General features: G+C 38.5%; 4 protein-coding genes across 4 annotated transcripts in view; 3 read left to right on the top strand and 1 right to left on the bottom strand.

Moving 5' to 3' along the window:
- Positions 1 to 2,855: 2,855 nt before the first annotated feature.
- On the bottom strand, positions 2,856 to 3,660 carry LOC109974696 (1-phosphatidylinositol phosphodiesterase-like). The gene is made up of 2 exons (XM_020625032.1): positions 3,337 to 3,660; positions 2,856 to 3,206 (listed from the first exon to the last, which is right to left on the bottom strand). Exons 1-2 carry the CDS (start codon positions 3,658 to 3,660, stop codon positions 2,856 to 2,858), a joined length of 675 nt encoding a protein of 224 aa, XP_020480688.1.
- A 5,193-nt stretch (positions 3,661 to 8,853) lies between these two features.
- lamtor2 (late endosomal/lysosomal adaptor, MAPK and MTOR activator 2) lies at positions 8,854 to 11,891 on the top strand. The gene is made up of 4 exons (XM_020625068.1): positions 8,854 to 9,082; positions 9,699 to 9,861; positions 9,999 to 10,088; positions 11,318 to 11,891. Exons 1-4 carry the CDS (start codon positions 9,015 to 9,017, stop codon positions 11,372 to 11,374), a joined length of 378 nt encoding a protein of 125 aa, XP_020480724.1. The 5' UTR covers positions 8,854 to 9,014; the 3' UTR covers positions 11,375 to 11,891.
- Positions 11,892 to 13,791: 1,900 nt separating this feature from the next.
- rab25b (RAB25, member RAS oncogene family b) lies at positions 13,792 to 25,141 on the top strand. Its single transcript, XM_020625069.1, has 5 exons — positions 13,792 to 14,277; positions 19,098 to 19,293; positions 23,181 to 23,374; positions 23,527 to 23,607; positions 24,492 to 25,141. Exons 1-5 carry the CDS (start codon positions 14,241 to 14,243, stop codon positions 24,608 to 24,610), a joined length of 627 nt encoding a protein of 208 aa, XP_020480725.1. The 5' UTR covers positions 13,792 to 14,240; the 3' UTR covers positions 24,611 to 25,141.
- A 673-nt stretch (positions 25,142 to 25,814) lies between these two features.
- The window catches only part of rab11al (RAB11a, member RAS oncogene family, like), a 9,604-nt gene continuing 7,982 nt past the window's right edge, over positions 25,815 to 27,436 (top strand). Inside the window, exon 1 of the mRNA XM_020625038.1 lies at positions 25,815 to 26,162. Coding sequence (XP_020480694.1) covers positions 26,123 to 26,162 — 40 coding nt within the window. The 5' untranslated portion in view covers positions 25,815 to 26,122. The remainder of the gene's footprint in view (positions 26,163 to 27,436) is intronic.

The raw sequence follows: 27,436 nt of genomic DNA, 5'->3' as shown, positions 1-27,436 counted from the left end.
GTTAGTTGTTGTTGCCGGGACTGAGAACTGACTGCCGGAAGTGAGAGCTGGCTGTCTGCTGTGATATGAGAACAGTGAATTTCGCCACTGAAGAGCAATTCAGGGTGAGGGTGCACACTGTGCCATTGACATAAGGGGAAGGTGTGATCCTCGAGGGATTGTTAGAGCTGTGCGGTGCACGGAGCCCGGTCGTAACAGTGTTAGTCTTACGTAGGTGCTAGCACCCCGCTAGCTAGTTAGCTGCACAGTTAGGATTCGCTCCTCTCCTCCGCGCCGGAGGTCACTACAATATTGAAAACTAGTACCTTTATTTTTCGATATACTACAATATAAGTATGGATCATGTATGGCTATATATTGAAAAAAATAAAATATATATTGCGATGGAGACAAAATCTGCACTATGTTTTTACATGCAATAATTTTATTGAAACAAATGCATTCATTTCTGTTTCATCAGTTAACAGGAGCAGTCATCTCACTATATTATCTACAGAGTTACACTTCTCATAAATGAAAATATGTATTACAGAGGGAAAAGGTTGGACAATCCTTGTTAAAGTCATTTTGTCAACATGGTAGGAGGAAAATATTTTATACAGTATTTATACCTTAATGGATTGAGTGCTCACTTTCAAACTGTATGCCTGTACAGATGTATTCTGTGCATACATTTACATTGTTCACTGTGGTCTGATTAATGCCTATGGAACTTTAAACCAGGTAACAGAGTGAAACAACAAGCTGCAGACATATATATGAATCAGTGGCCTTTAGCCATGGGCCAGATTTCAGATTTCTGATTTCCTTTGAACATTGTCCATAGTTTTGAAATGTGCCCTTTGACCCAGAAACCACATAGCATTATACATACAAGCAAAATACAGACATTTTTTCTTACCAGTGTTGGATACCCAGTTCTTTTCACCATTAACTCTGAGAGACGAGGCAGTCCAAGTAACTTCAAAACAGTGCTGATTTATTCAATGAACACAGGTAAAAATGAACATTACACACTCAGGAGTCTTTGCACCTCCTCTGTCACCGCCAACATGCACGCAGGCAGCTGAAAGATGAAAGACCCTGAACCACAACAGGCCTATACATTATATCACTTCGGGCTAACCCCATATTAGGCTAACCCCATACTACAGGGACGCCAATCCGTGATGTCTCCGGTTTCAGCTGTGCAGCTGGCCATAGCAGTAGTCAAAGCATGAAGAAAATCAATGTGTGATTGTCTGTTGATTGTGTGGTGTGTATCTAAGACATTCTGACATAACATCTAGTGACATGTCATGACACCAAGCATAAGAAAATAATATGATTACGATTATGATTAAACACGTCATAATAATAATAATAAACATTCTGTCTCCTAACAGTAATCAACTTTCTATTTAGTTATCCTTGAACATGAACAACCTGGAGTACCCCATGGGAATGACTAAGCATTTAACAGCCTGAGCTAGACATCCTGTCTACTCTAAACATTTCTAATACATAAAATATCTAACCAATATCTATCTAACTAAAAATACCTAACACCAGCAAACACCTACTTTGTTCTTAACTCTTCAGTCCTCCACACTGGATCTTGGAGGTATGCATGCATAAAAGCTTGCATATTGAGGCAGATCAATAAGCATACAATAAGCATTTGTTTAGATGAATTGATTAATCTAAACAAATGTAAACAGTCTGTGGTGGTTTTTATTCGGCGCATATGCTTTTCCTACAGCCCAAATCATGAGATAATGTAGCAGAGACAGCCAGGGCCATAGAGATCGCGAGTTTGAAATGTTTAACCAACCACCTACAATGTTCTGCTGTAATACCAAACCCACTTAAGGCACCTAGAAGCAGGGGAGCTCTTTGTAATACTGGGAGTATCTGAGAATATGTTACACTTTAATCAGTTTAAACAAAATTGATCTCTTATGGATTATTTCAGCTAAAATAAACCAATTCTCTGACTGGAAACAGAGCAGTGGCTTGCAGAAATGACCAAAAATGAAGGGAGGACTAATTCTGATAGGCTTTGAAAGATAATCAAGACAACTTTGTTCAGTTACATTCAGAAAATGGCCTAGTTTGTTTGATGCACACTGGGACATTTACTGTATGTTGGTCAGGTTCTCATCAGGCATGTAGTTGGGCACTTCTCAGTCACAGTGTTTATGATCCCAAAGGCAACAGAGAAATGAAATTATATGAGAAATTCCGCTCTATTGTATAAGATACTTCCTGAATCATAATTTTTATGTACACTTATTGGCCACTTTATTAGGTACCTTTACAACTGTATGCAATTCAATGCAGCACTTCAACCTTAACGTTTGTGTTTATGAAGCTCAAAAGGTTTCAGTTTTTGTCAAAATTGTCATAAATGTATATATTCAATTCTGTGTTTATTACTGAGGTCATAGTTAAAGGTGGGGCTGTATTTGACTACATTGTATTCAGAGGTGTTCCTAATATTTTGACCGTGTTGGAAGCTGGAGAGGACAAAAATGTAGACACCTATATAGAATAGTTATTCCAGCACTGTAATACAAGGAGTGCAAACTAGATCCAGTCATTGAAAAGACAGGCTTCAGATGAACGAAGATCAAATAAAATTTATTTTTGTCATTATTAAGTTCAGAAAATGTCAGTGCCATTGCTCCCAAAATTACACAATTCACAATAGAAAGTCAAGAGTTTTCATATTACACTTTGGAAAACCAGACATTTCTGCTATATGTATGAATATGAGAAGTGACTAGAAAGATACAGAAAGTGTCATCAGATTCATAAGATTCCAACCCACACCCTCCCATATACATGACACATGGCTCAGAGCTCCCAAACCTCTACCACCTATTCAAACCAATAACAGTTTGGATGAGGTCAAAGCCAGGGAAGTCCATGGCAATGATACCGAAGCACGGTCTGGGCTGGTTTGGGTAGAACTGTCTCAGGTACTGATTCAGCCATGGGTTTACCCGTTCAGCCACCCTTTTTGGAGTCAGAAACATTCCCCAGAAAGTACCAAAGCCAGTACCACTAGTGTAGGTCAGAACAGCATTATCACCTCCACAGGCTTCAGTGGCTTGGTTCAGCTGATGGATGATTTTGTTATCTTTGTCCTTAACGTTACTAACCTTAGAGTTACCTTTCACAGCTGTATCTATGAGGGGGATTCCTAGTGTAAAAGTGCTCTTCTGCAAAAAGACAATTCCCCACCCCAAAAGTGCTCTTCTGCAAAAAGACAATTTTCCCCCTGACTTGTCCCATGTTTGGCATTCCAGAAGCCACCCAGACATGTTGATAATTGACAATAAGACTTCGCACCATTTCATTGACTGTGCTCTTCTCAAAAGACTCAGGTTGCACTCTAATGAGCACAGCTTCAGTCTTAAACTCAGACAGGAAAGCATTAACTGTGTCAAGGACATCCTTGAGTGTGCTGTGCTCGTACATCACCCCGTGCATGACATAGAGGGTGTTACCCAGTCCAAAGACTTTGAGATCCAGGAAACGAATGCCAGCCCTCAGCTGATCCCTCAGGGACAGGACCTGGCATTCTGCCTCGGGACCTCCATGGACGGCCATGCTGTCATGTGTGCCAGGGATGGTGATGAGAGAGAGGGTGCGGAAATCCTGAATGCCTGCCATCCATGGAATATTGTAAGACCCCGGGAGTATGAGGTTTGCATTGTCATTAAAGAACACGTCTGAGCCATGGCACAAAACCCTGATGATTTAGAAGGAGATTTGGGGTTGTTAAATTGGCTCCGATATCATCAAGCTGCAGCCTAAAAATACTCTTTGTATTTTACCTTCAAATCTTTCATATCATACTTACATGAGAGACAACAAGATATAGGGGACAAGCAGACACTTGTGACCAGTCTTCATTCTTGTGGAAATGTGAGCACTAGCAAAAGATTTGTAAAAATTATGCATTTATCACAACAAAATTATTATGAATAAAAGACATGCATCAATAGATAACTACTTTAAAGGTACTTGGTAGGTTTTCATTAACAATGTCATTTAAAATGTAACAGTTTTTACTATACCGTAGAGCAAGGAGGATTTCTCAGCAAACTGTTCCAATGGTCAAAATGTAGACAGCACAACAAGAAATCCATAACTTATACTGCTTGATTATCTGACAAATTCCAGGTGTGGACATTCAGAATGATTGTTCTTGGTGTAGGCCAATCAAACATGTTTGTACAGATTGTGGTGTTTTCATAAGGTGGGTCCCTTGACAGCATAGAAAAAAAATTGGATCAGATTAGACTTGATTTCTAAAAGGAGTTATCTGCAGTGAAAGAAGCCACACCAGTGCAACTCAAAAATATTTTTTAAAACTATTACTAAACTGTGCAATGAGTGCCAAAGAGTGAATATGTGTATGACCTTACTACAGAAGTGGTGGACATGTTTGCCAACAGCTTGTACAGAAAGGTATCAGTTAAAATCAGAACTAAGGAACAGCCAAGGAATAGACTGCATCTAACATATTCAGAATCACTGTTAAGTAGAAATTAACATTTTTAAAATATATGATTGGAAATATGTTAATTATAACAATTCAGTTATAAATTTCAAAACTTTAGTTAATTATGAATAATAACAAGTGTACAATAATACAAGTACAACAATAATAACAAGTGAGGACAAGTGACTGAAGAAGAATGATTGAAGAAATATTCAGATAGTTTACTTAAAAGCAATACCAGTGTGTAGAAACACATCATTACAACAAAAATTCCTAGAAAACATGTTACTTGAGTACAGAAGTATTACTGTCTACATTTACTATCAAAAGGACCTGACAAGTGTTACATTATTATATATGTACTATTACTGGATTATTATTACATATGCATAAAGAAATATTTTAATTGTGGTGCTGGGCGAGGTGGAGTGACAACTATATTGGGTTCTTAAATGAAAACAGCTGTCATATTTTAAAATCCAGTCAACTAGGCTATGGATATAAAATATAAATCTGTAAATTAACTACTGTATCTGTCAGATACCTGTAATGGTGTAAGAAGTACAATGTATAAGTAGATAGCATTGAAATGAAATACTCAAATAAATTATCCTTTAAATACACCGCTGGTACAGTCAAACAATGTCAAAATACTGCATTTTTCCACGACTCAGGTCTTAACCCAAAACTAACGATCGATTAGTGGCAGCAACATGTGGGATCAACTCTTCCGGAAGTAACAAAGACAAGGAGTAGTTAAGTAGTAAAGATGGCAGGAACTCATATCACTGACCAAAAGAGATGATAAGTTTATAGTGATTACCATTAAAACCCCAAAAGGGTCATAAGATATTAGAATTTTGGAGGACCGTTCTGTCGCTCAGGTCTATTTACAGATTTTTTTCAAAACATCTGGCAACGAAAGGGGATCGTGCTAGGAAGCTAGAGTTAACCTCCAACATTTTGTTTACAGATTGACATGGAATCATACATTTATTTTGTATCACGCTGAATGGTCTTAAGTTCTCGGGTCTAGTTTCTGTCCTCATTATTTTGCGATTCTGTCACAGAAGTGTGCTCTCAAATTCATTAGGGGGAGAGTGCCAAAAAGTCCATCCCCCACAACTTTTTTACAACAAACCTGTATCTTCATGATATGTATAGTGTAAAAACACTTTTAAAGTGGTTTCCTAAGTTGGGAATCTGCTTCCCATCCAGTTAGCAGGTGTTTCGGGTCTGCTAATGATTGCGTTAACTGGTGACTTTTAACAGACTGTGTCAGTGGTTGCTGTTAGATGCACGGCTGTTAAAAATGGGAAATGTGTTTCCACACTTTTGTGGAAAAAGCATGTGTATACATCTGTAGTCCCTTCCACAAATACTGTTTTGAAAAATAAATGCCATTCGGGTTATCCAAAAATTAATTTATTAAAAATCTTCAAAAGCACATAACTTTTTTCTCTTATCATAAAAAAAATTCCAGATGGTTAAAATAGGAATATAGTTCATTTTCAGAATGTAACTATTAAAGATAAAATGTTTCCTTCTTAACCATGATACCCATTCTCATTATATATGTGCTGGAAGGTATAGGCCTGCATATCACACTTCTTTAATTTGCTTATTAGATCCAGGTTAGCTTCCAAAATCAAATTATATTTCTATGTGTTAATCATCAATTTTTTATTTGAGCTCAGAGAAACGTCACTTACAGTGTCACATGTATACATGTGTACATACAATACATTATTCTGAACAGAAAGCAGAGGACAACGCCTATAGTCAAATTAGTTCCAGGTGACTGTACAATCTGTACAGCATATGACAACCACGTTCCTTACTTAGAACCTTGATTCATATATGGAAAACCTTAAAAATATATATATATCATGCAATAAAGGAGAAGAGACAAGAAGATGAAGGAGTTAACTTTAAGCAACACTTACTGCATGAACAGTAATGAACAAAGACTGAGAAAAGGCCAAGTTTCCTGGAGAATGATTTTCTACAGTGATATCAGTGTTTGTGCAATATACCTGATAGTGATTTATCGTACATGATTTGTTCACCATTCAGAGTGACAGGGCGCTGATAGGAGAACCTAGGTGGGGTGCTGTTGACCAGCATTACTAAGTCAGTATAAGTGCTGATAATGGCCATCAGATCTGTGAGACTATTTACTGACCTTTGTCTACGCTTAACTGATGGCGTCACTTCTATTTGGTCCAATTGTATTTGTATAGTGCCATATCACAACAACAATCATTTCAGGACACTTTACATAGTAAGGTACTGTATATAGAGAAAACCCCAACAACCCCCCTTTGAAGAAGCGACAGTGGGGAGGAAAAACTCCCTTTAACTGAAGAAACAGCTGACAGAACCAGGCTCTTGGTGGGCAGACATCTGCTTCAACCATCTGGGGAGGGTGAACAGAGAAGAGAAAAAAAAGTACATCAAGTAACAGGAGAGGAGGGGGAGGAGAGAGGAAGAACTAGTGTTACCAACCTCTTTTGTGCGTGGCTGGATTAACTTGATTGGTTGGGGCAAAAGGTTTGCAACCTGGCATTTGTTGCTTCCTTTTAAGTTTAGGGTGACATCAAGTACACACAATAGATGACAGTCTCATTAGTTATATTTTTCACAAATATTAAAGAAGCAACCAGTACAGCTACACGGGAAGGCTAATTACCTCTAGGTTTTCTATGTCACATTGTGGTAAGATAATGAAACACAACTTTATCTAGGAAAAGGCATCATGCGAGCACTCTTCTTCAAAATAGGGCCACAACAAAAAATATTTAATAGAGCAGGATCCAGCTGTTATTTATAGTAACTGATGCAGATTTCCACATACATTTGCAATTAATCCAGTTACCAAAAACTACTACCACACAGTGAAACTGCACCTTCTTTAAAAAAATGTGCAGATGCCACCTTTGCCCAGTTGATAATCCACCATTGTTCTTGTTTTTGGTGTCCAGTTTAAAAGTTGATAAATCCTTAAAATTTGCAGTTGAAACATTTGAAACAGATGCAGTACTGGAAACTGTTACATGTGAAGAGGCAGTGGAAAATGGTTTCTCAAAGAAGCTGAAATGTCCTTTACAATGGAAGTGCTAAAAAACTATCACTGAAGAAAGATGAAGTGTCAGTTTAAGATGAGTATTGGTTGGTTTTCAAGCACTGTGTCAGTTGAAGTAGGTGTTGTGAAAGAAATTAATACCAGTTCAAGCATATAAACTGAAGGAAAAACAAATGTATCAACATCAGCAGGTATAGGTATACAGAAGTATTGGGTGAAATTATCCCACTCACCAAAGAAAGGCTGTAATCACAATCTTAAAGATCCACCTCTATAAATAAGTACTATCTGACTCCCTGCATCATCTCCTTCCGTACAGCTTCAGATACCGGAGGTTTGTTTCCAGCAGCAGCTCAACCAGCTCAACACCATGGGCTTCATCAACCGTGAAGCCAACCTGCGGGCCCTCATCATTCGAGAGACTGCTGGCCTAATATGTTTTCCACGAGTCTTAGTTCATCTTAGCTAGTTGATCTTTATTCCTTCAGTTAAGTTTTACCCTGACAGATTCTAAATGCTTTGTATTTTCTTTCCTAAAACCTTCCTTAGAAATGCATGTAGTAATGTCCACCTGATTAGAGATGATAACAAATCATTTCACAATAATGTAGCTGTATATTTCCATACAAGCATTTTAGTTTCTAAATATAACTGTTGGAATCTGCTATATATCGCAAAATTATCTGTGAAGTGTATTGTTCTGTGTTTACCTAAGTTGTCTTTTGTTCAGTTGAATAATTTGTTATTTTTATTTGTTAAATTATTTTAATATTTATTGTTAGTAAGTGTAACCACCCCCCAGAAATCAAAATAAATTTCTTTAATATCTTAGTCAGTCGGCTGTGCAGTGAAAAATTGCGTAAATTTAGCAAATACAAACTTTTAAAATCTCAGCACACAATTCTTTCAAGTGGAAATCCTAAAACTTACCTAAAGCCTATGTTGCATTGCTCATTTTCAGTGTATTTTTCTTTTACACTCTAATTTATTATGGTGGGATAGTTTTAATATGAAACTTAAAAAACTAAATCTTGCGCATAAAATCTCAAACTGCAAACAATAAGGATAAATGTAATGGACTACAACTATGTTTTTACCTCAGTCATATTGGTGGACAAAAACAGTAAAAATGCAAAGTTCAACTTATTCTTGAAACTGTAGTGCAGTACTCGTCTTGACTAAATATACTTCTGGCTTTTAGCTAAACATTGCAAAAGTGTTAATAAATCAATAAAAACGCTATGCTCTCATCAAGCCAATAGTTTATAAAGATTTGCCTACAGTTCCCATGATGCATTGCAATCGGAACAGGAAGAAAACCCGTCCACAATCAGCTGACTATTTTACTGATAGTTTAAAGCTAGTTGATTAGCCTGAGAAAATTGTTTTAGTATTTTTTGTTTTGCGTCGTCACACTTTAGTGAGTAGTCAGTTATGTTACGACCGAAGGCTTTAACGCAGGTTCTCAGCCAAGCGAACACAAACGGAGTCCAAAGCACTTTGTGAGTACGGTTAGCTAGCTGGTAGCATGCTGCAGAAGTGTTGCTTGGAACAGAATATGGTTTTTGATAATTAATATAACACTATTTTAAGATGTCCATACATATCTACACATGTTTAAATTTTGTGCTTTAGTTCAAATACGGTCTTCTTATTAATTCAAGCTTATTAAGCTTGCAACCACATAAGATAAATTAGTCTAAGTTTGTGTCTCTCGTGTATGTGCATATTTTCGAATAACTGAGGTTACTATCCGTTTTTCTAAAAGATAGTGTACCACTGAGTCTGAATGTACCAGAGGCGAAAACTGCAGCTAAATAAATTTAGTCTAGGACGAGCAAGCAACATTAGTCATAACAATTGACATTGCTGTATATGTGTAGTTCATACAGGTTTCTGTTACTTTTTATACAGTGTACTATGATTACATTGTTAAGCTTCATGTGGTCTGCTGCTCCACTACATCCCTTGTTCCTGCTGTGGATAATGCTAATGTTAGGTAGCTTGAGAGAGATGGCTTGAATAGACCCCATACACAGGCGGTCTGTAGCAATATACAGTATTTTTAACAAGTTAGTCTCCTGGATACTGAGGCATCCAATTTCATATTATCACCAGGTTGCTGAATAATGAAGGTTCACTTCTGGCTTACTCTGGATATGGGGACACAGATGCACGTGTGACAGCTGCCATCGCTAGCAACATCTGGGCAGCCTACGATAAGAACGGCCACCAAGCCTTCAATGAAGACAAACTCAAATTCATACTCATGGATTGTATGGTAAGAGGTTCAGTCCCCTGTGGGTGTGTGTTCCTTAAAATAAAATCACCCTAACACCCCCACCCTCCAAAAAACAAATATCATCAGGTGTACGATGAGTGAGGAACTTTGTCAGTCTCTCTTATTTCCTCTCGTAGGAGGGAAGAGTGGCCATTACTCGTGTTGCCAACCTGCTGCTGTGTATGTACGCCAAAGAGACAGTGGGCTTTGGAATGCTAAAAGCAAAGGTGAGAATTTTAACACTCCAGCAGTGGGTGCTGACATCCGTCATTAGTTCCTTATACAATGTCCTGTGTTCACTGATATTTTGTACTTTCACCGTAGTTTCCTGCGGAGGGGGTTTATTTGAGGGTATTTTTATATTTATGTTTATTTATATTTAGTTTATCTAAATACAGTATATGTCTTTATCTATATTCAGGGTTACAGCGCTGTCGTGATAAGGCCTTTCCCACTTTGTCAGGGGCCCAACTCTCCACCATGGCCTAGTTAATATGTGTTTATGTATTTAACTAAAAATTAATAATGTTGGCATTTGCTGGGGTTATGTAGATGACTAAACTTCTCATAGCTGGAAGAGTCTTTGGTTCCATAATAAAGGAACCCAACACCAAAACAGTGGTCTTCATATAGGTGTAGATATGTAAACGCTTTGTGACAGCAGATCCACAGTGTTGGAAGAAGCACTCAGTACTTTTTAAAAATCAGACTTTACAGTCAGATAAAATATTTTGGTCAAAGTTTGCATACTGGCTTGTAATTATAGCAGTGTACACACTTGTACTTTTGTGATCTAGATTTAAGTTGAGAAACTTCACCCCAGCTGACACTGCTATACTGACTTGGTCCTAAATAATTTTACCTTTTGAAATGGCTGAAAGAGGACACAACCACACTCAACAGTACAGTGGAAACATACACCAGCTTTCTATTCGGTGTCGGCATACAGTGTGTCTTGGTTTGTCCTACCAACAGTCTCAAAACCAGAAGTTTTCAATTTACTATGAAGAGCGACAAGGAAAAGCAGAAAATACTCTCATTTGAGAAGCTAAAATGAACATATATTTGGCATTTTTTCTCAAATTACTTATTCATTTTCTAAACAGTTCCTGCTTACTTTCTGTCAGGTAACTAATTGATTCATCAACTAATGATTGCAGTTCTGTACTGTTCTGTATAATGCAGTATATGACTAAATAAGTTAAATCCAGTCGTATCATATTAGCTCTGCAATAAACCTGTTTTAAGGTGGATTCTCCTCAGAGACAGTTTTACAGGAAGCCTGATAGTACATAAAGGTAATTGTTAAAACTGTTTCAAATATTATTCCTCACTCTGAATATAACCCTTTTTACATTGTGTTGTGTCTTTCGGAAACACCTGGAAGAGGACACAACCATCTACATTCAGCAATATAGTAGAAACTTATAGCAGTATGTGTGTGTTGTGTTTATAGGCAGAGGCGCTGGTGGAGTACCTGGAGGAACCATTAACCCAAGTGGCCGCATCATAGTGGACATGTTGATCAAGCTCAGCCTGTCGCTTCATATGATTAATGGACTAGTGTAACATTCTGGTTTTCACAAAGTGCATAATGCACAGATATATCTATAAGTGAGTGAGTGAATGTTTGTGTGCTGTGGAGGGCTGGTGGGTAAGTGTACATATAATCATTAATAATACTAGTATTGAAACTAAGGGCTTCTATGGATTTTTGACTCTTTGCCCTTGCTTGTGAATCTCTTCATCTAATGGTCTGTTCTGGGAGTCCACATAATTTGTCAGTAGCACATTTGGATGTACGTCTGCTGAACTGATTCCATTATCGGCTGTTCCTGTGGTCGGTTCATTCATTTCTAGTTTTACTTCAGGCATGTCAATTACAGTTACACAGAAAATTGAATATTTTGAACTCTGACTAAAATGACAGAAGGTGTATGGAAACTTTCAAAGGAATTTCTGTCCCATGAAGTAAAGATTACTAGATATTTCAAAGCTATCAAATAAACACATTTTGGATTAATATTTAACCAGTCTTTTTTGTTATTGTGCATACTGAGTGGCTGGAGTTGTGTGAGTAGAGATGGCCCATAGATTAGTTCATTGTCAAAATATCAGGTTTACCAGGATTGGGCCTAGGCTGTCTTCATAGTGTCAGTATTTCCTGATCATTTTCATTGTCAAGTAGAAATCTATTATGAAAAGTTCATCTTCAAGAATATGAAGCATTTGCGATGTATATAGTTGTCACTATTTATTCTAAAGCATATTAAGTCTGCATTGTTACTGATTTATTTTTCAAGTACATGTGATGATGGGTGGCCAGCATGGTGGCGCAGTGATCACCTACCTCACAGCAAGAAGGTTCCAGGTTCGAGCCCCTACCAACCCAGTGCATTTCTGTGCGGAGTTTGCATCTTTTCCCTGTGTCTGCATGGGTTCTCTCCAGGTACTCTGGCTTCCTTCCACAGTCCAAAGACATGCAGCTTAGGTTGATTGGGGACTCTAAATTGCCCATAGGTGCAATACAGGTGTGTGTGTGGTTGGTTGTCTACATGTCAGCCCTGTGATAGACTGGGGGCCTGTCCAGGGTGGACCCCACCTCTTGTCCAATGTCAGCTGGGGTTGGCTCCAGCTGCCTGCAACCCTACTCAGGGTAAGCGGTATAGATAATGGATGGAGGGACATGCTGCTGTTAAAACAATAGTTTTCTCAAAGTGAACAAGTATTTAGTTCTGAGTTGATTACAGCATATGTGGTACTTGAAGCTTTACAACATTTTCCTGTAGATAATCGCAGGATATACAGATGGGTGACAGGTGAAAAGAAAAGCCAACACAAAGTGTCAGTGAGGTGCTGGGCCACCACATACCACCAGAACAGCTTCAGTGTACCTTGATATTGACTCTCCAAGTCTCTGAACTCTACTGGAGATAAAAATAGTTCCCTCATGGTGTTTTGATAATGCTGGTGGAGATGCTGATGCTGTCTAATGCATCACTCCAAAATCTCCCCCGGGTGTCCAGCTGGGTTGAGATCTGGTGACTGTGAAGGCTATAACGTATGATTCACATCGTTTTCATCAAACCATCCAGTGATGACTCGTGCCCTCATCCACAGGGGACTGACATCCTGGAGGGGACATTCATTTATCCAGGAATGTCATTTAGTTTGTCTGTACATATTATCGGTTACTCGCTTCCCTTAAGACCTGAAATTATTTAAATAATTTGAATAGTGTAATGTTTGAAAAACTAACAAACCTTGGGCATTCATTCTAAGTGGAGTCTAATCAGAACCTGGTGCTTGCTTGTTTTTTAACTACTTGAAGTCAGATTTTTGTTTCTTGTATTTGTTGCACAGTTATATGCCAGTGTTTAGAGAAAACAACTATGGGCAATAATGTAAGAGATTTTGGTAAACATGTAAGACTAGGGTAAAATGAAGAATTAAGTAAAAGGCCTCACTATGTTGTAATAGTGCAGTTATGGTCAAATCTAATGCAAAATCTAAGACTCGTTATGGTCTCAGGGACCTTGACCTCTTTGGCAAAGAGAAAATAGAAGAATATGAAAGATGTCTGATTAAATCAGTCCAAATTTCAGGTCTCATGATTATGAAGTAGACAAAAAGGCATTTTTAAATTGAATGCATTTTTGAAAGGCACAACTGAATTTACCACAAGCAGATAGGAAGACTGAATAAGAACAGGTCTTATTATATTAAAGCTCAATATGACAAGAAGGAAAGTATGGATGTCTATACTGGCAGAGGGAGAAATTGTTATATTGTATGCATGTGCACATTCTTGTAACTGAAAGTGCCATTCTGTTATTTTTTTCTGCAGTGGAACTTAAGAAGAAACTGATTTAAAAGTCATGAGTCAAAACTGACTTGTTCACTATTACAGAAATACAATATAATCTGTTATGTGTCTCTTATTTAGTGATGAAGCAGACACTTGCTCTCTTTTTCCTGCATTTGATTTGTCCACCAGGAGGCACCTGAGAAGTCCTTCTGGGCTGTACTTGCTAGTTGCCCTACCTGTCCAACACCCCACCCCCCGTACTGGCTCCATTAAACACACCTCCATCACTGCTGCACCACTCCCTGAGACAAACCCCGCCTGCTGCAGCAGAGCAACCTGGATACATGCCGCGTGCCTTGTTCAAACAAGCCAGCTTTCTGTTCACTCAAACTGGGAAGTGTAGTGAAGGGCAGAGAGCTGGCGACTTGTATTCACGTGTCAAAACATTTTTGCAGCCATTTTCTCTCCTGAAGCCTGAGGATCTAAGCAGGCAGCTAGTTGTGGTGTGAGTCAGTGTCGTCTTATATCCTGTGATCAGTCGAGTGGGGCAGCAACACTGCATGGACACAACATGGGGTCAGATGACGGCTACAACTTTGTCTTTAAGGGTAGGTACATGTTCTTCTGCTTACTTGAGTTGATCCCCAGGTATAAACCTACAGGGTCTAAAGGTTGTCATTTTATAATGTTGCTTTGTAATGGAAATTGTACTTCCTTGTTTATTATTAACTTGGTCCTAAGAACAGGAGTATGTGCTGTGTGTTAACAGAATCTAATATATTATTAACAATAAACAGCTGGGCATAGGATACAGTAGCCAGGAATGCACAACTTGGATAATTAATGAGCTGAACCCATGTCAGCTAGTTGTTGTTTAGGTAAATTTACTGTACGTTTCGAGAGCTACACTCAGTGAAATGTCCAGTTCAACATGTTGTTTCTGGGGAAAAAAAAGATTAATGCATGTTTTTATTGAAACCAGGATGAGTATTTCAGTTCTTTTTTATCTGTAGCATCTTTTGCTGAACAACACTATAACATATTGTCTGGTTTCAGACAAAGTACATCAGTCATTTTCCTCCAAGTATAACACACCCAGTCTGTAAAAGTATTGTTAGTGTACATGAAAAATGAAAAATTCACTCATTTAAATTTGCCCTCAACCTACATAGCATAGTATAAGTGCTTATATACAGCTGTAATCAACCTAAGCTGCATGTCTTTGGACTGTGGGAGGAAGCTTAAGTACCCAGAGAGAACCCACGCAGGCACAGGGAGAATACGTATGCAAACTCTGCACAGAGAGGCCCCTGGTCAGCTCGAGCTAGAACCCAGGACCTTCTTGCTGTGACGTTCCACTGTGCCACCTTGGTGTGATTCCAGCTGGGGAATTTTGTTGCATGTCACACCCCTTTATCTCTGTACATTCTCTGTACAAAAAGCCAAGAGCTAGATTTGAAGATTAATACTGCTCATAGTAATTAGACCAAAAACATGTAAGGCTACAGCCAGCATGGTCTTATTCATAGTAAAGAAACTCAGACATCTTGGATGCTTGCTGGCTCACACTTGTCTCAGCACTCAGTTAATGCTGCAGTGCTCCTTGCAGTGTGTGTTAGATCATCTCAAAAGTATGTGCATAATTTCATTTCAGCCAGTGATTCTCTGTTAACTCTAATCAGTAAAATCTAATTCTGTGGTGTTTGTTAGGAATGTAGACCAGCACATGCTTGTCCCCTACACATGCTGTGCATGAGCAAACTGTGGAAGAACACAATTTATTTTATGCTAGCAATCCTAGCAAGTATTGCAGCTGGATTTCTAATTTTGCCCAGACTCTTTCAATTGCTTCCACTCGTAGCTTGTCTAAGTGTGGACTGATGAATATCTGCCTATGTGAGATTACTTTGTACCCCATTACAGATTTATGCAAATCAACAAGTCTGCATCTTGTGGAATCTCTTTTGTGAGGCTCGGCTCACATCCGCAGAATCATCTTGGGAACAGCAAACTCAGAATGTTTGAGTGTTTTTAATAAGACAAATTAGCTCTAACCTTTTAACTTCAGATTTGCTGACGATTTCAGTTATTTTATTATTTTTTTAATTGATTTTAAATAGCCTGGGGTTTCACATAGTTTTTCCAGCCTACACAGAGAATGCTTGAATAAGTGCTGGAAGATGTAATCAGGTTCTTTACTTAATTAAAAGTAGTAGTACCAGTGTCCTCACTGCACTCAAGCTTTAACTTAAATAGAATTGCAAAAGCATTAGAATCAAGATTAACTTGGACTACCACAAATAAAAGTACTCATAATGATCAGAGTTGCACATTTCACAATAGTTTATATTATTGTATTATATTATGGATGCATTATTGTGTGCATCACTTTAATGTTGGAGCTGGTAAAGATGGAGCTAATTCTATGTTGTTTTGATGATTGTGTTTTAAATCTAATAATTCAATTTTGAATGATTTATGTCAATGGGCAGCTTGTGAATTTCTCACCAGGGATCCAGAAATATTTGTGATTATCCTGTTTTTGTAGTAATCTGCTTCTAAAAAGTAACTAGTAACTAAAGTTATCAAATAAAGATAAACAGCATTACTGTTTACAGCACAGCAGTTATATTTCCTCTCCTTAAGGTCATGAAAACAAGCAAAAGGAAAATCTGATCCTCACTACAACACATCTCGGACAAACCAGGCTGCTAGGGAGCATTTGTTTTGTATTGCCTTATTGTTTGCATAAGAAGTTACTGAGTAGTAGAGGAGAAGAGGATGACAAGAAGCATTTTACCAACTCACCCACTGGAAAAAAGTGCCACAGTGATGTGGCTGCAGAGTGAACAATTACCTAAAGTGGAGCAGCTTATAAATGACCTCAAACTTCAGTCAGAAACTGGGAGTTGTGTTATTTGTAAAAGTGCACATTTATACAAATCAGCAGGTGTTCAGGAAACAAGTGCCAGCGATTTTTAGCTGTGGTTCTATGAACAGTGAATAGTGAACAAGTGATTTTAAACTCCATGCAGAGTTCTTTCTTGGCCTTGGAAACTTCAGCTAAGAAGACGGTCCATTTAGTAGCTGCTGACATAATATTCATCAGCAGATGGTATTTTCTGATTAATGCCAGTTTTTTTCCATGCATTTTAAGGACTTCTCATCAAGGTTGGCTCAAAGGTTGAGGTGCAAAATTCACTCTTGCCCTTGGAAAAGAAAACAGTTCAGTATACAGTCTCACTCCAAGGTTCATTTAGTAACTGTTCTGGCTCTTTAAATCGTATCACATGATCTTCATCAGCAGTTGGAAATTTGAACATCCACAGTTCCTCTGCCCTGACTGGGCAAACTCCATCTGCTGCTGAAGATCATGTGATATGACTGAAAGTTCCTAAACGGTTACTTAAATGGACCTTTTAATGAAAATGTTTTCTCCACAGTCACCAGTGGTAGAAGAAGTGTTCGAGTCCTTTACTTAAAAGCATATTATTTTTTCAGCACTAAACATAGGACATTAGCATGACATGAAAGATAGAACAATAGTTACAGGACATTTACAAAGGAGCATAGAAAACATAAGTGTGTATAATGAGTGTACATGTGTGTGAGGGTGTGTTCAGTATACATATAAGGTAAGGGAGAGTGGGCAGCGAGCTATGAGTGAGTAGATGTAGGGGAGAGAAAAAGGATACAAACAAATAAATGAGTAATAAATCATAGGGGGGTGCTGGCAGTGTGTCTGTCCCGAGCCACCGGTACGGAAACAAGATAGGTCAGGGAACTCCAGAGTGGTTAAAAAGATAGGTCTCTCTTTAAAATAAAAAAATGAGCATGTGATTTTAGCATAGCTTAAAGATATGCTAAATAGAATGGCTGTATCCAAAATGTTCATATCCAAGAACTTGTAGCTCATAACTCACCACAATCAGCTTTTTTTTTGGACATTTTAGTTCTTGTACAGATTTAACAAACAAGATATAATGTGCTAATTAATGGCTTAAATTGGAAGATGGATCTGTTTTTTTACCTTCAGACAGAGCTCAGCTCTTATTTACTCCTAGTTTCCAGTCCTCATGCTAAGTTAACCACCCTCTGGCTGTAGTTTCATGAGCAACAAATATGTTAGATGTTTTAATCTTCCCACTGAACCCCTGATCAGAAAGAAAGCATATTTCTACATTCTCACCCATCATGCCCTAACTCCACATTTAATGGCTGTGGATATGTCATAATGGATATGTGGATAATTTTCTCAGTATTCCTGAGCTCCCACACCTCAGCAGTAAGCTGTAATTGTGTCTTAACCAAAGTGCAGAGACTTCAGTGCTGCAGTCTTTTCATAATGTGGTCACACTTTCCTGTCTCTACTAATGCCTTGCCTTTTTTCACTGTGAGTCAGCTACCAACAACAGACACCCAAGCATTAGTCACTGAAATTTACAGAGGGGGTATCTGTGCTATTTCTTGTCTTGTTTGCCCAGTAGGTGGGTTCTTCTGATGAAGACAGGAGGACGTAGCAGTTTAACTTGTTTCACCTGACTTTGAATCACCTACTGCTCTTAGAAACTTTTTTTTTTCTGACACCAAGGCTTACCTGTGAAATGTTTAAATCCTCAAATGTTTTCCAGAGGAAGGAGTATACATCTAATATACAGAATCAACATTTATCCTTCAGTTTTGTTAAAATTAGATTCTTTGATATAAATCGTACCACAATTGAGGCGTGACTGACCAAAAATAAAAGATTGCTGTTCTGTCATGATTGCACTGATAAATAAAAACAGCTCTTTAGGTACATTCAGAGAAGTACAGACACACATATACAGTATGGAAACCCAGTGAGAGAAAAGACAAATAAGTCCTTTTACTTCTGAAACCACATCTCTCCCAAACAAAGGTTTATTTATCTTGTCACTTGTCATTTCCTTGTGTCTAAATAAACAAAACAAGCAACGTATTTTACAACTGACCTCTCATCCAGTGTATGATGGGATAGCATACAGCCCGACCAGATCCTCAGTAGGGTAAACAAGTCACATGTATAGAATAATATTATATTATCCCTTTACTAATAAATGATCTGGTGTTTTCTGTTACAGGTCTGCATCCTACATTGCTTTCCAGTATTTTACTCATTGCATCCTCTGTCCATTTTGACCCCTGCATCGGAGTTAAAATAATGAACTCCTTTACCATGAGGGTGTGGTGATGTTTGTAATAGACAATATTTTATCCTTAATGGTGTAATAAGCTCCAGTTGCAGACAGACAGCTTAGACTTTATGGAGATTTATGGGACAAGCAAGAAAGACACACCCAGACTAAGAGCTTTAGTTAAGACTGACATACCGGGTGTAGTTTTGCAACAACCAAACCCCCAAAATAAACTCTAATTCAAATGTCCCTGTGGTTTGTGTCGTCTGTAGTGGTTCTAATAGGTGAATCTGGTGTAGGAAAGAGCAATCTGTTGTCCCGCTTCACCAAAAATGAGTTCAGCCATGACAGCCGCACAACCATTGGGGTGGAGTTCAGCACACGGACGGTACAGCTGAGTGGCTTCACCATCAAGGCCCAGATCTGGGACACAGCTGGCCTGGAGCGATACCGGGCCATCACTTCTGCGTGAGTGCCAAGACCCATTATGGCTTTTACTGGTATATTTGTATATACCAATGCACTCATTCTCACATTTTACTCTTATTACATCTGTATCTCTGGGTTATGTGTCTTCAATCTGCATTACTTTTTGTAGCCTTTAAAGGCATTTCTGCAGTTATTTATGATTAAATCTTACACCAATATTACATTTTTGGTGTGCCCACGTTTTGTCAAGCTACAATATGTCCACTATTTGCACTCCAGTTACTGATTTCCTACATTTCCTGAAAGTTCATCTGGTAATCAAAAGAGAAGGGCTATATCCTTTGTGTTTTCAGTCCAAGGAGAGAAGATGGGCATAGAAAAGGAACCCCTTATCCACCATGCAACATGCATTGTAGTCACATTATTTAGTGGTTTTACTATCTCGAAAGAAATGGAATCTGTTCCAGGATGATTTTGACTTGTAATAATGTTGAACATGTGTAAGCAATTACATTTTTTTTCTGCTATGTGGCTGTGACATACAGGTTAAGACAAAAAAAACTCATGGAAAATCATTTCACTAACTCTAAAAGTATACGTTAAAAAGGAAATAAGCTTATTTGTTTCCTTGCCAAGACTGAGATGAGACATTTGATATCACTATCATATCTGTATGTTAAATATGAAGCAGTCTATATTTAACTTCACCTAACTCCAAGGTAGTTTAGGGTTAGAAGGGAGAAAGGAAAAAAGTCTGAAGGGATTAAAACTCCAGAGACACTGGTGTAAGGAACAACATTATCATGAGACTAGTACGTTTCACCTTGAGGCCACAAGAAGGCCTGGAGTTTGTCCTCTTTGGTAAATATGAAGGTACAGCCAGCAGCAAATAGCAACACAACTGTAAACAGGTACAGAGATCAGTGGTAAATACAGTAATTATGGTATGTGGTAACTAATCTGGATAAGCCTGACAGAATCTCAGTTAATGGAGATAGGATCATGATTCAAATCTCATCATACCATTCTCAATTCAACTTGGAGTAACTTACTGTATGTAGGCTATTTCCTTTGTGTGCTATTAACAGACTTAATGCACTGTGTTGAAATTTTCACTCCTTTTCAAGTATGCTCACTTTGTAAGCCGGAACACAAAGTGAGGACAGTTTAAATCAACATTCATGCTTGTTTTCTTGTTTCATAGTTGCTGAGCAACTTGTACAGTATGTCAGCAATTTAAGGTGGTGAAGTTATCAGCCAAAAGGACTGGCACTGAGCCTCAGTTTCCTCCTGCATTACCTGAAAATAACCAGCACACACTTGTCTACTTTCACTTTTCAACAAACCTGGTTTCTAACATCCACTTGGTTAGAGCAGAGACTTTGATTTGAACACTCAGTTCTCAGCAGGTTTCTGCTGTCAGGGTGCCCATGATTCTTTCTTTTTTAATTAAACTGAAGGATTAACAATGTGGAACCTGGGTTTAAAACAATGAAACCATGTCAGTTTTATTTTTAAAACTGAAATATCTAAGGTCATACTGCACCACTGGATTAGCTCTTTTCTTACTGCTTGGCTTTTGAGTAATTAACTTACCAAGTTATTCCAGTATGCAAATTCTCACTCCCGTGGAATTTCCTATTTGTGCTGTAACAAGCAGCTAAAAGCAGTTAAAGCAGAATTAATTATGCTGCTGTAAGGTGGGAGCAGAAATGTAATTCTGAAGTACAGTATTGTTCAAAATAATAGCAGTACAATGTGACTAACCAGAATAATCCAGGTTTTTAGTATATTTTTTATTGCTACATGGCAAACAAGTTACCAGTAGGTGCAGTAGATTCTCAGAAAGCAAACAAGACCCAGCATTCATGATATGCACGCTCTTAAGGCTGTGCAATTGGGCAATTAGTTGAAAGGGGTGTGTTAAAAAAATAGCAGTGTGGCATTCAATCAGTGAGGTCATCAATTTTGTGAAATAACAGGTGTGAATCAGGTGGCCCCTATTTAAGGATGAAGCCAGCACTTGTTGAACATGCATTTGAAAGCCTGAGGAAAATGGGTCGTTCAAGACATTGTTCAGAAGAACAGCGTACTTTGATTAAAAAGTTGATTGGAGAGGGGAAAACCTATAAAGAGGTGCAAAAAATTATAGGCTGTTCAGCTAAAATGATCTCCAATGCCTTAAAATGGAGAGCAAAACCAGAGAGACGTGGAAGAAAACGGAAGACAACCATCAAAATGGATCGAAGAATAACCAGAATGGCAAAGGCCCAGCCAATGATCAGCTCCAGGATGATCAAAGACAGTCTGGAGTTACCTGTAAGTACTGTGACAGTTAGAAGACGTCTGTGTGAAGCTAATCTATTTTCAAGAATCCCCCGCAAAGTCCCTCTGTTAAAAAAAAGGCACGTGCAGAAGAGGTTACAATTTGCCAAAGAACACATCAACTGGCCTAAAGAGAAATGGAGGAACATTTTGTGGACTGATGAGAGTAAAATTGTTCTTTTTGGGTCCAAGGGCCACAGACAGTTTGTGAGACGACCCCCAAACTCTGAATTCAAGCCACAGTACACAGTGAAGACAGTGAAGCATGGTGGTGCAAGCATCATGATATGGGCATGTTTCTCCTACTATGGTGTTGGGCCTATTTATCGCATACCAGGGATCATGGATCAGTTTGCATATGTCAAAATACTTGAAGAGGTCATGTTGCCTTATGCTGAAGAGGACATGCCCTTGAAATGGTTGTTTCAACAAGACAATGACCCCAAACACACTAGTAAACGAGCAAAGTCTTGGTTCCAAACCAACAAAATTAATGTTATGGAGTGGCCAGCCCAATCCCCGGACCTTAATCCAATCGAGAACTTGTGGGGTGATATCAAAAATGCTGTTTCTGAAGCAAAACCAAGAAATGTAAATGAATTGTGGAATGTTGTTAAAGAATCATGGAGTGTAATAACAGCTGAAAGGTGCCACAAGTTGGTTGACTCCATGCCACACAGATGTGAAGCAGTTATAACAAACTGTGGTCATACAACTAAATATTAGTTTAGTGATTCACAGGATTGCTAAATCCTAGAAACAAAAACGTTTGTACAACATAGTTTTGTGTTTGTACAGTCAACGGCAGACACTGCTATTTTTTTGAACACACCCCTTTCAACTAATTGCCCAATTTCACAGCCTTAAGAGCGTGCATATCATGAATGCTGGGTCTTGTTTGCTTTCTGAGAATCTACTGCACCTACTGGTAACTTGTTTGCCATGTAGCAATAAAAAATATACTAAAAACCTGGATTATTCTGGTTAGTCACATTGTACTGCTATTATTTTGAACAATACTGTAAGTGTTGACTGGTTCATGAGTTTGGAGCAATCATCAGTTAATAAAGCTCAACTGATAGCAGGAGAAACAGCTTGTATTCAGTGAAGGTACAGCAGTGTCTAAAGCAGGTGCAATAGACATCTTTTATAACAGCAGTTATTCAAAGACTGTGTATTATGAAAGGGGTCACTGAGAATCATTAACAGACTGCAGCTTCTCTCATCTCATCAGCTTGAAACTTTACTGGTTCGCTCTCACTGCTCTTACAGTGTTGTTTTTGGCCACAGTAGTTTTAAAACCCCAGTGCTAAACAGCAGACAGGCACAGTTTGCACCTGGCTAAACATAGTGAATGAGGTACTTCCTTCAGAAGTTGGCTGAGACCAAAACAGAGCTAAAAGGAGATCAAATATTGGACCTAAATTCATCAGATGGCCAAAGACATGTTTCCAAATGAATGCTACTGTTGTGTGATATCTGCTAAATTTGCTGTTGCTAACAAGTTCACTATATAAACTTAAAAGCCAATTTCATTATTGTGCTTACAACTCATTTCTGCTGCTCCCAAGTTTAAAAAGTAAGTAATCTCCCCTAAACAGGTATTACAGAGGTGCTGTTGGAGCCCTGCTGGTTTATGATATCACCAAACACCTCACCTATGAGAGCGTGGAGCGCTGGCTAAAGGAGCTCTATGAACATGCTGACCCCCACATCGTGGTCATGCTGGTGGGCAACAAGACTGACCTGGAATCAGAGAGATCTGTGCCCACTGATGAGGCCAAAGAGTTTGCAGGTACAACATCATCAACAAATCTCTGTACTGAAGATTGTTAGGATTTATAAGTCAAATACTGTTGCTAAAGTAACACAAGCAATAGTAGCAAAAAAAAAAAACTAATACAAATGTGAATTTAACAACTAACATATCTTGTTTGTATTATCCAGCTAACAAAGGTCTTTTTTTTCTGGAGACCTCAGCCTTGGACTCAACTAATGTGGAAGCGGCATTCAACATAGTCCTAGCAGGTACATGTAATGTGTTGCATGCTGATGCATTTAGTTTTTCTCCTACTTTGTTAATTCCCATTATGCAAATTAGTTGTCCAAAAGCTGCAGAAATCTAAAGAGAAGCATAATCTTTGTAATAATACATTAAGCTTGACAATTCAGTTAAAATCAGTTCAGTTTATTTGTATAGCATCAAATCAACTAAAGTCATCTCAGGACACTTTACAAAGTAAGGTCTAGACCGTACTCTTATTAATACTATAGAGGAAAAGCCAACAAATCCCCCTTGAGCAATCACATGGTGACTGTGGGGAGGAAAAACTCCCTTGTCACGATTAAATAAATACAATGATTGACTGCTTTATAGCCAGGAGGTGCCAGGTTTGATCCTCTGGCCAGGTCCTTTCCATGTACTGTACATGTGCATTCCCTCTAAGCCTCCTTGAATGTGGACTGAATACCTGCTTTCATAAAAATGCTAAGATTAAGGATCCACTCTGTGATCCTGAATATAACCTCACATAACCAAATCTCCAGTTCCTCAGCTTATGGAGGTCTTAGAGAAAGTCAGAAAAAGGTCAAAATAACATGACCTTTGGAAGATGAGAGCCAGCTACAGTATGCAGTATGATTGGCCTTGAGATTAAAGATAGTCTGGAAACAGTACCTTTGGTTGGTGTTTGTTTGGGAACAAGCACTTCACCATATCTTTTTTGAAGTGCTGCTATCCTTTACTAATCATCGTTTGTCCAGTATGGAAGTTTGAGCAGCATACAGTAGATACTTTGTTTTGTCCATGAAGGGGTTGGGCTATTTTTTCCTATCAAAGCATGACAACACTTTTGAACTTCTTTTGATGATACCATAATGTAAAGGTGTAATATGTCAATATTTTGCCTCAGAGATTCACAGGAAGGTGAGCAGTAAGGAAGTGATTCGGGGCTCCATTGGTGCTGTGTCCTTAAATAGTTCACGAGCAGAAAGCACAGAGGAGAATAAGCCCTGCTGCAGGAACATCTGATTACACTGTCCTTTGGGAAACCGGAGGCCTCAGGGTGGAAAACAAGTGAACTCCTCCATCCACAGGCCTGAGCTGGAGCTGGAGGAGATGCAGGCAATTTGTCACACTGTGGGTGCCAATACTGATGGTCTTGCTTAAGTGATGCCACTTTGAAATGACTGATTTACAAGTTGTACAAGCTACAAGGTGGTGTGACATATTCAAACCATGATTCATAAATGTGAATGAATGTAGCTGGAAACCAACATCCCCCTTTTAAAAGTCCCTGCTATGGCCCATTGAACATAGGTCAAAGACAAAACATTAAACTGTCACCTGTAAAATGTTATATTTATAATCTATGCAGAAAATTTAGAAAAGCCCAGACACGTGATTGAATCTGTTGTGTTTAATATGTAAGTTGCACATGACTGTTTGTTTTATTAAAAGTCATGCATGTAGGAACTGTGCTGCTGTCACTGCTGTGCGTGTGCTCCAGCTTATGATCTCTGATGAGACTGATTGAATATCTGTTTAGAAATAAAGGATTTATGGAGACCCTGGCCTACAAAATGTTATTTGAAATACCAAATTAGTTAAGGTTTATCACTTCAGCAGCTATTCAATTAAAATGTAATGCTCTGACAACACATACTAGTAAACTGTAACTAGTAAATTTCCTCTGGCAAGCTCAACTCTCTAAGAAACACGAAGGCATAGCAGGTGGTTCCTGATCATGTATTCAGTAATGTAGCTTCACTGTGGGCATCACTATTTTTAATGTATTTTTAAACACATTTCCACATATCAATTATTGTTTATAAATAATATAACTCACAAATATGTAAAATTTGGAATGGTCAAGGTGATTTCCAGGGTTGAAATAGTGCCCCTCCCCCGGTCTAGTGTGCAACCTTTTCAACAATGATATTTTATTTCTGACTGAGCTAGCTCAATAAATGGTTCTAAACCCTGCCAGGCAGGTGACATAGTCTGTGCTGTTAGGCTGCAGTGCAGTGACACGTGTCGCAGCAACATATTTACAATGCCTCCATTAATCAGCTTGGTTTTGGTGCTAACCTGAGGCTTGGATATTACCTGTTGAGGGTTGGAGCCATATACGTCATCTAAGTTAACAAATATGAACGAGAGGAGGGTGGACCAATCATGTCGACGCTACAGACAGGTGTCGAACAGTTATTGACCAATAGGAGCAATTAAGGGGCGGGGCAAATAGACGTTACGTTGCGGCTTCAGTGATGGCAAGTGACAGAGGGCGAGGAAGAGAAGTCGAAACTTTTTCAGCTAGGGGTTGCTAATTGTTTTGTATGCGGATAACAGCAGTAGTATCTTATTGTGTTACTCAGTCAGTGATTCAGCTTTGTATTCGTCTGAGTGAAAATTAACCGTTTTTCCTGTGACGTTAAATCGTGAACGGTGTGTCCCGAAGTAACGTTGGTTAACGTTAACGCTAGCTGAATATATACCATAGGTTTGTTCGACTTCGAGAAAATTCACCGAAAAGGGGAAACTATGTCGAACAGAGAAGACGAATATGACTATCTTTTCAAAGGTGAGTCGCTGTTTATGTTTTAGCTAGCTAGTTAGCTTACTAAATGTCGACACCAGCACTTCACCTGTGAGCGAGTGTCACTTGTCAAAAGTGCAACAAGATGGAAGTCGACAAAAGCACCTGCTGCGGGCTCTGACAACTTTCAGTGTTGTTAGATGACACTTCAGTAACAGGATGGCGTTATAACCATTCAATCATATGAATATGATTGCAACATTGGCAGGACTCTTATGCCTGGCGTTAAGGAGCCTCTGTAGTCATCATCTTTCAGGCCGATGATGCAATCATGTTGGGATGCGGCGTTGGTCAGCAAGGGGTCATACTGTACATGTAAACAGGCCAACAAACCAGAACAGCCATTATCTAAACTTACCCAGAGAAGAAATAAGAGTTTGGTCCATTCGATTTGTGCGTTACCTGAGAACTTAATGATTTACTGGAAATCACCCGCATTTTCGGTCTGAATGTACATACCGTACCCATCTTGGCAGTATGTACACATACAATGCAAGTAATAAAAATGTTTTATGCTCTTACAGTGTTCACTAAAATTAAAAAGTATTGGCCTAAATATTTAGAACTGAAGCAAGTTAGAACAAGCTGCTCCTTTTTAAAATAACTTTCATTTTCAAGCAAAATAGTAAGTATAAATTATTTTTTGATTCTTTTCTGCCATTTGGCATATAACCTAAATATTTTTGGATATTTGGACTTTTGTTTGATCAGAATGATATGAAGACATCAAGTCTGGCTCTGCTGATGTTTTGATGTTATATAGACTAAACTATAAACCAGTTACAGCCCTAGAAATAAGCCTCCTGTATAGATATCAATAGGCTTTTCTGATGACCTGATCATTTTAACAGGCAGTACAACACACAGAAACATTATTCCAACAGATAGCAAAGAAACTATACTGAAAGTGATTTTTCCTATATGGTTATATGACACAAACCATTGCTAGGGGCAATGACGTGCTTATGGTCGGTACAAATGTAGAACGTTAAACAAGCATGTGTTGTCAGACTGGAAATACCTGCATGAAAAGTGTGTATGTGGCCACAGCCAAGCTCTGTCCCTGAGCATAGAGAAGTTGAGATTTGTTTGTTGATGGTCTGATAAAATTACTTAAATTTCTGGTAACCAAATAGCAAGTTTATCAGAATTATACGCAGTACTAGCTTCCTTTTAGTCATTCACTTAGCCCAAACCAGGAAAGCGCTAACATTATTACTGTGGTTGTCTTTTGTTCTTACAACCTCACTGTCGGCTGA

The sequence above is a fragment of the Monopterus albus genome, unplaced genomic scaffold (assembly GCF_001952655.1).
Source record: "Monopterus albus unplaced genomic scaffold, M_albus_1.0 scaffold344.1, whole genome shotgun sequence".
NCBI classification, from domain to species: domain Eukaryota; kingdom Metazoa; phylum Chordata; class Actinopteri; order Synbranchiformes; family Synbranchidae; genus Monopterus; species Monopterus albus.
The sequence above is the reverse complement of the archived record's forward strand: the minus strand, read 5'-3'. Positions and strand labels throughout refer to the sequence as shown.

Coding starts and splice junctions, on each gene's coding strand:
- LOC109974696 (XM_020625032.1), bottom strand. CDS start 3,660: ATGGCAGGCATTCAGGATTTCCGCACCCTCTCTCTCATCACCATCCCT. Junction 3,207..3,336: donor AGAGCACAGTCAATGAAATG/GTGCGAAGTCTT, acceptor GTCTTTTTGCAG/AAGAGCACTTTTACACTAGG.
- lamtor2 (XM_020625068.1), top strand. CDS start 9,015: ATGTTACGACCGAAGGCTTTAACGCAGGTTCTCAGCCAAGCGAACACA. Junction 9,083..9,698: donor AACGGAGTCCAAAGCACTTT/GTGAGTACGGTT, acceptor TATTATCACCAG/GTTGCTGAATAATGAAGGTT. Junction 10,089..11,317: donor TTGGAATGCTAAAAGCAAAG/GTGAGAATTTTA, acceptor TTGTGTTTATAG/GCAGAGGCGCTGGTGGAGTA.
- rab25b (XM_020625069.1), top strand. CDS start 14,241: ATGGGGTCAGATGACGGCTACAACTTTGTCTTTAAGG. Junction 14,278..19,097: donor CTACAACTTTGTCTTTAAGG/GTAGGTACATGT, acceptor TGTCGTCTGTAG/TGGTTCTAATAGGTGAATCT. Junction 19,294..23,180: donor TACCGGGCCATCACTTCTGC/GTGAGTGCCAAG, acceptor TCCCCTAAACAG/GTATTACAGAGGTGCTGTTG.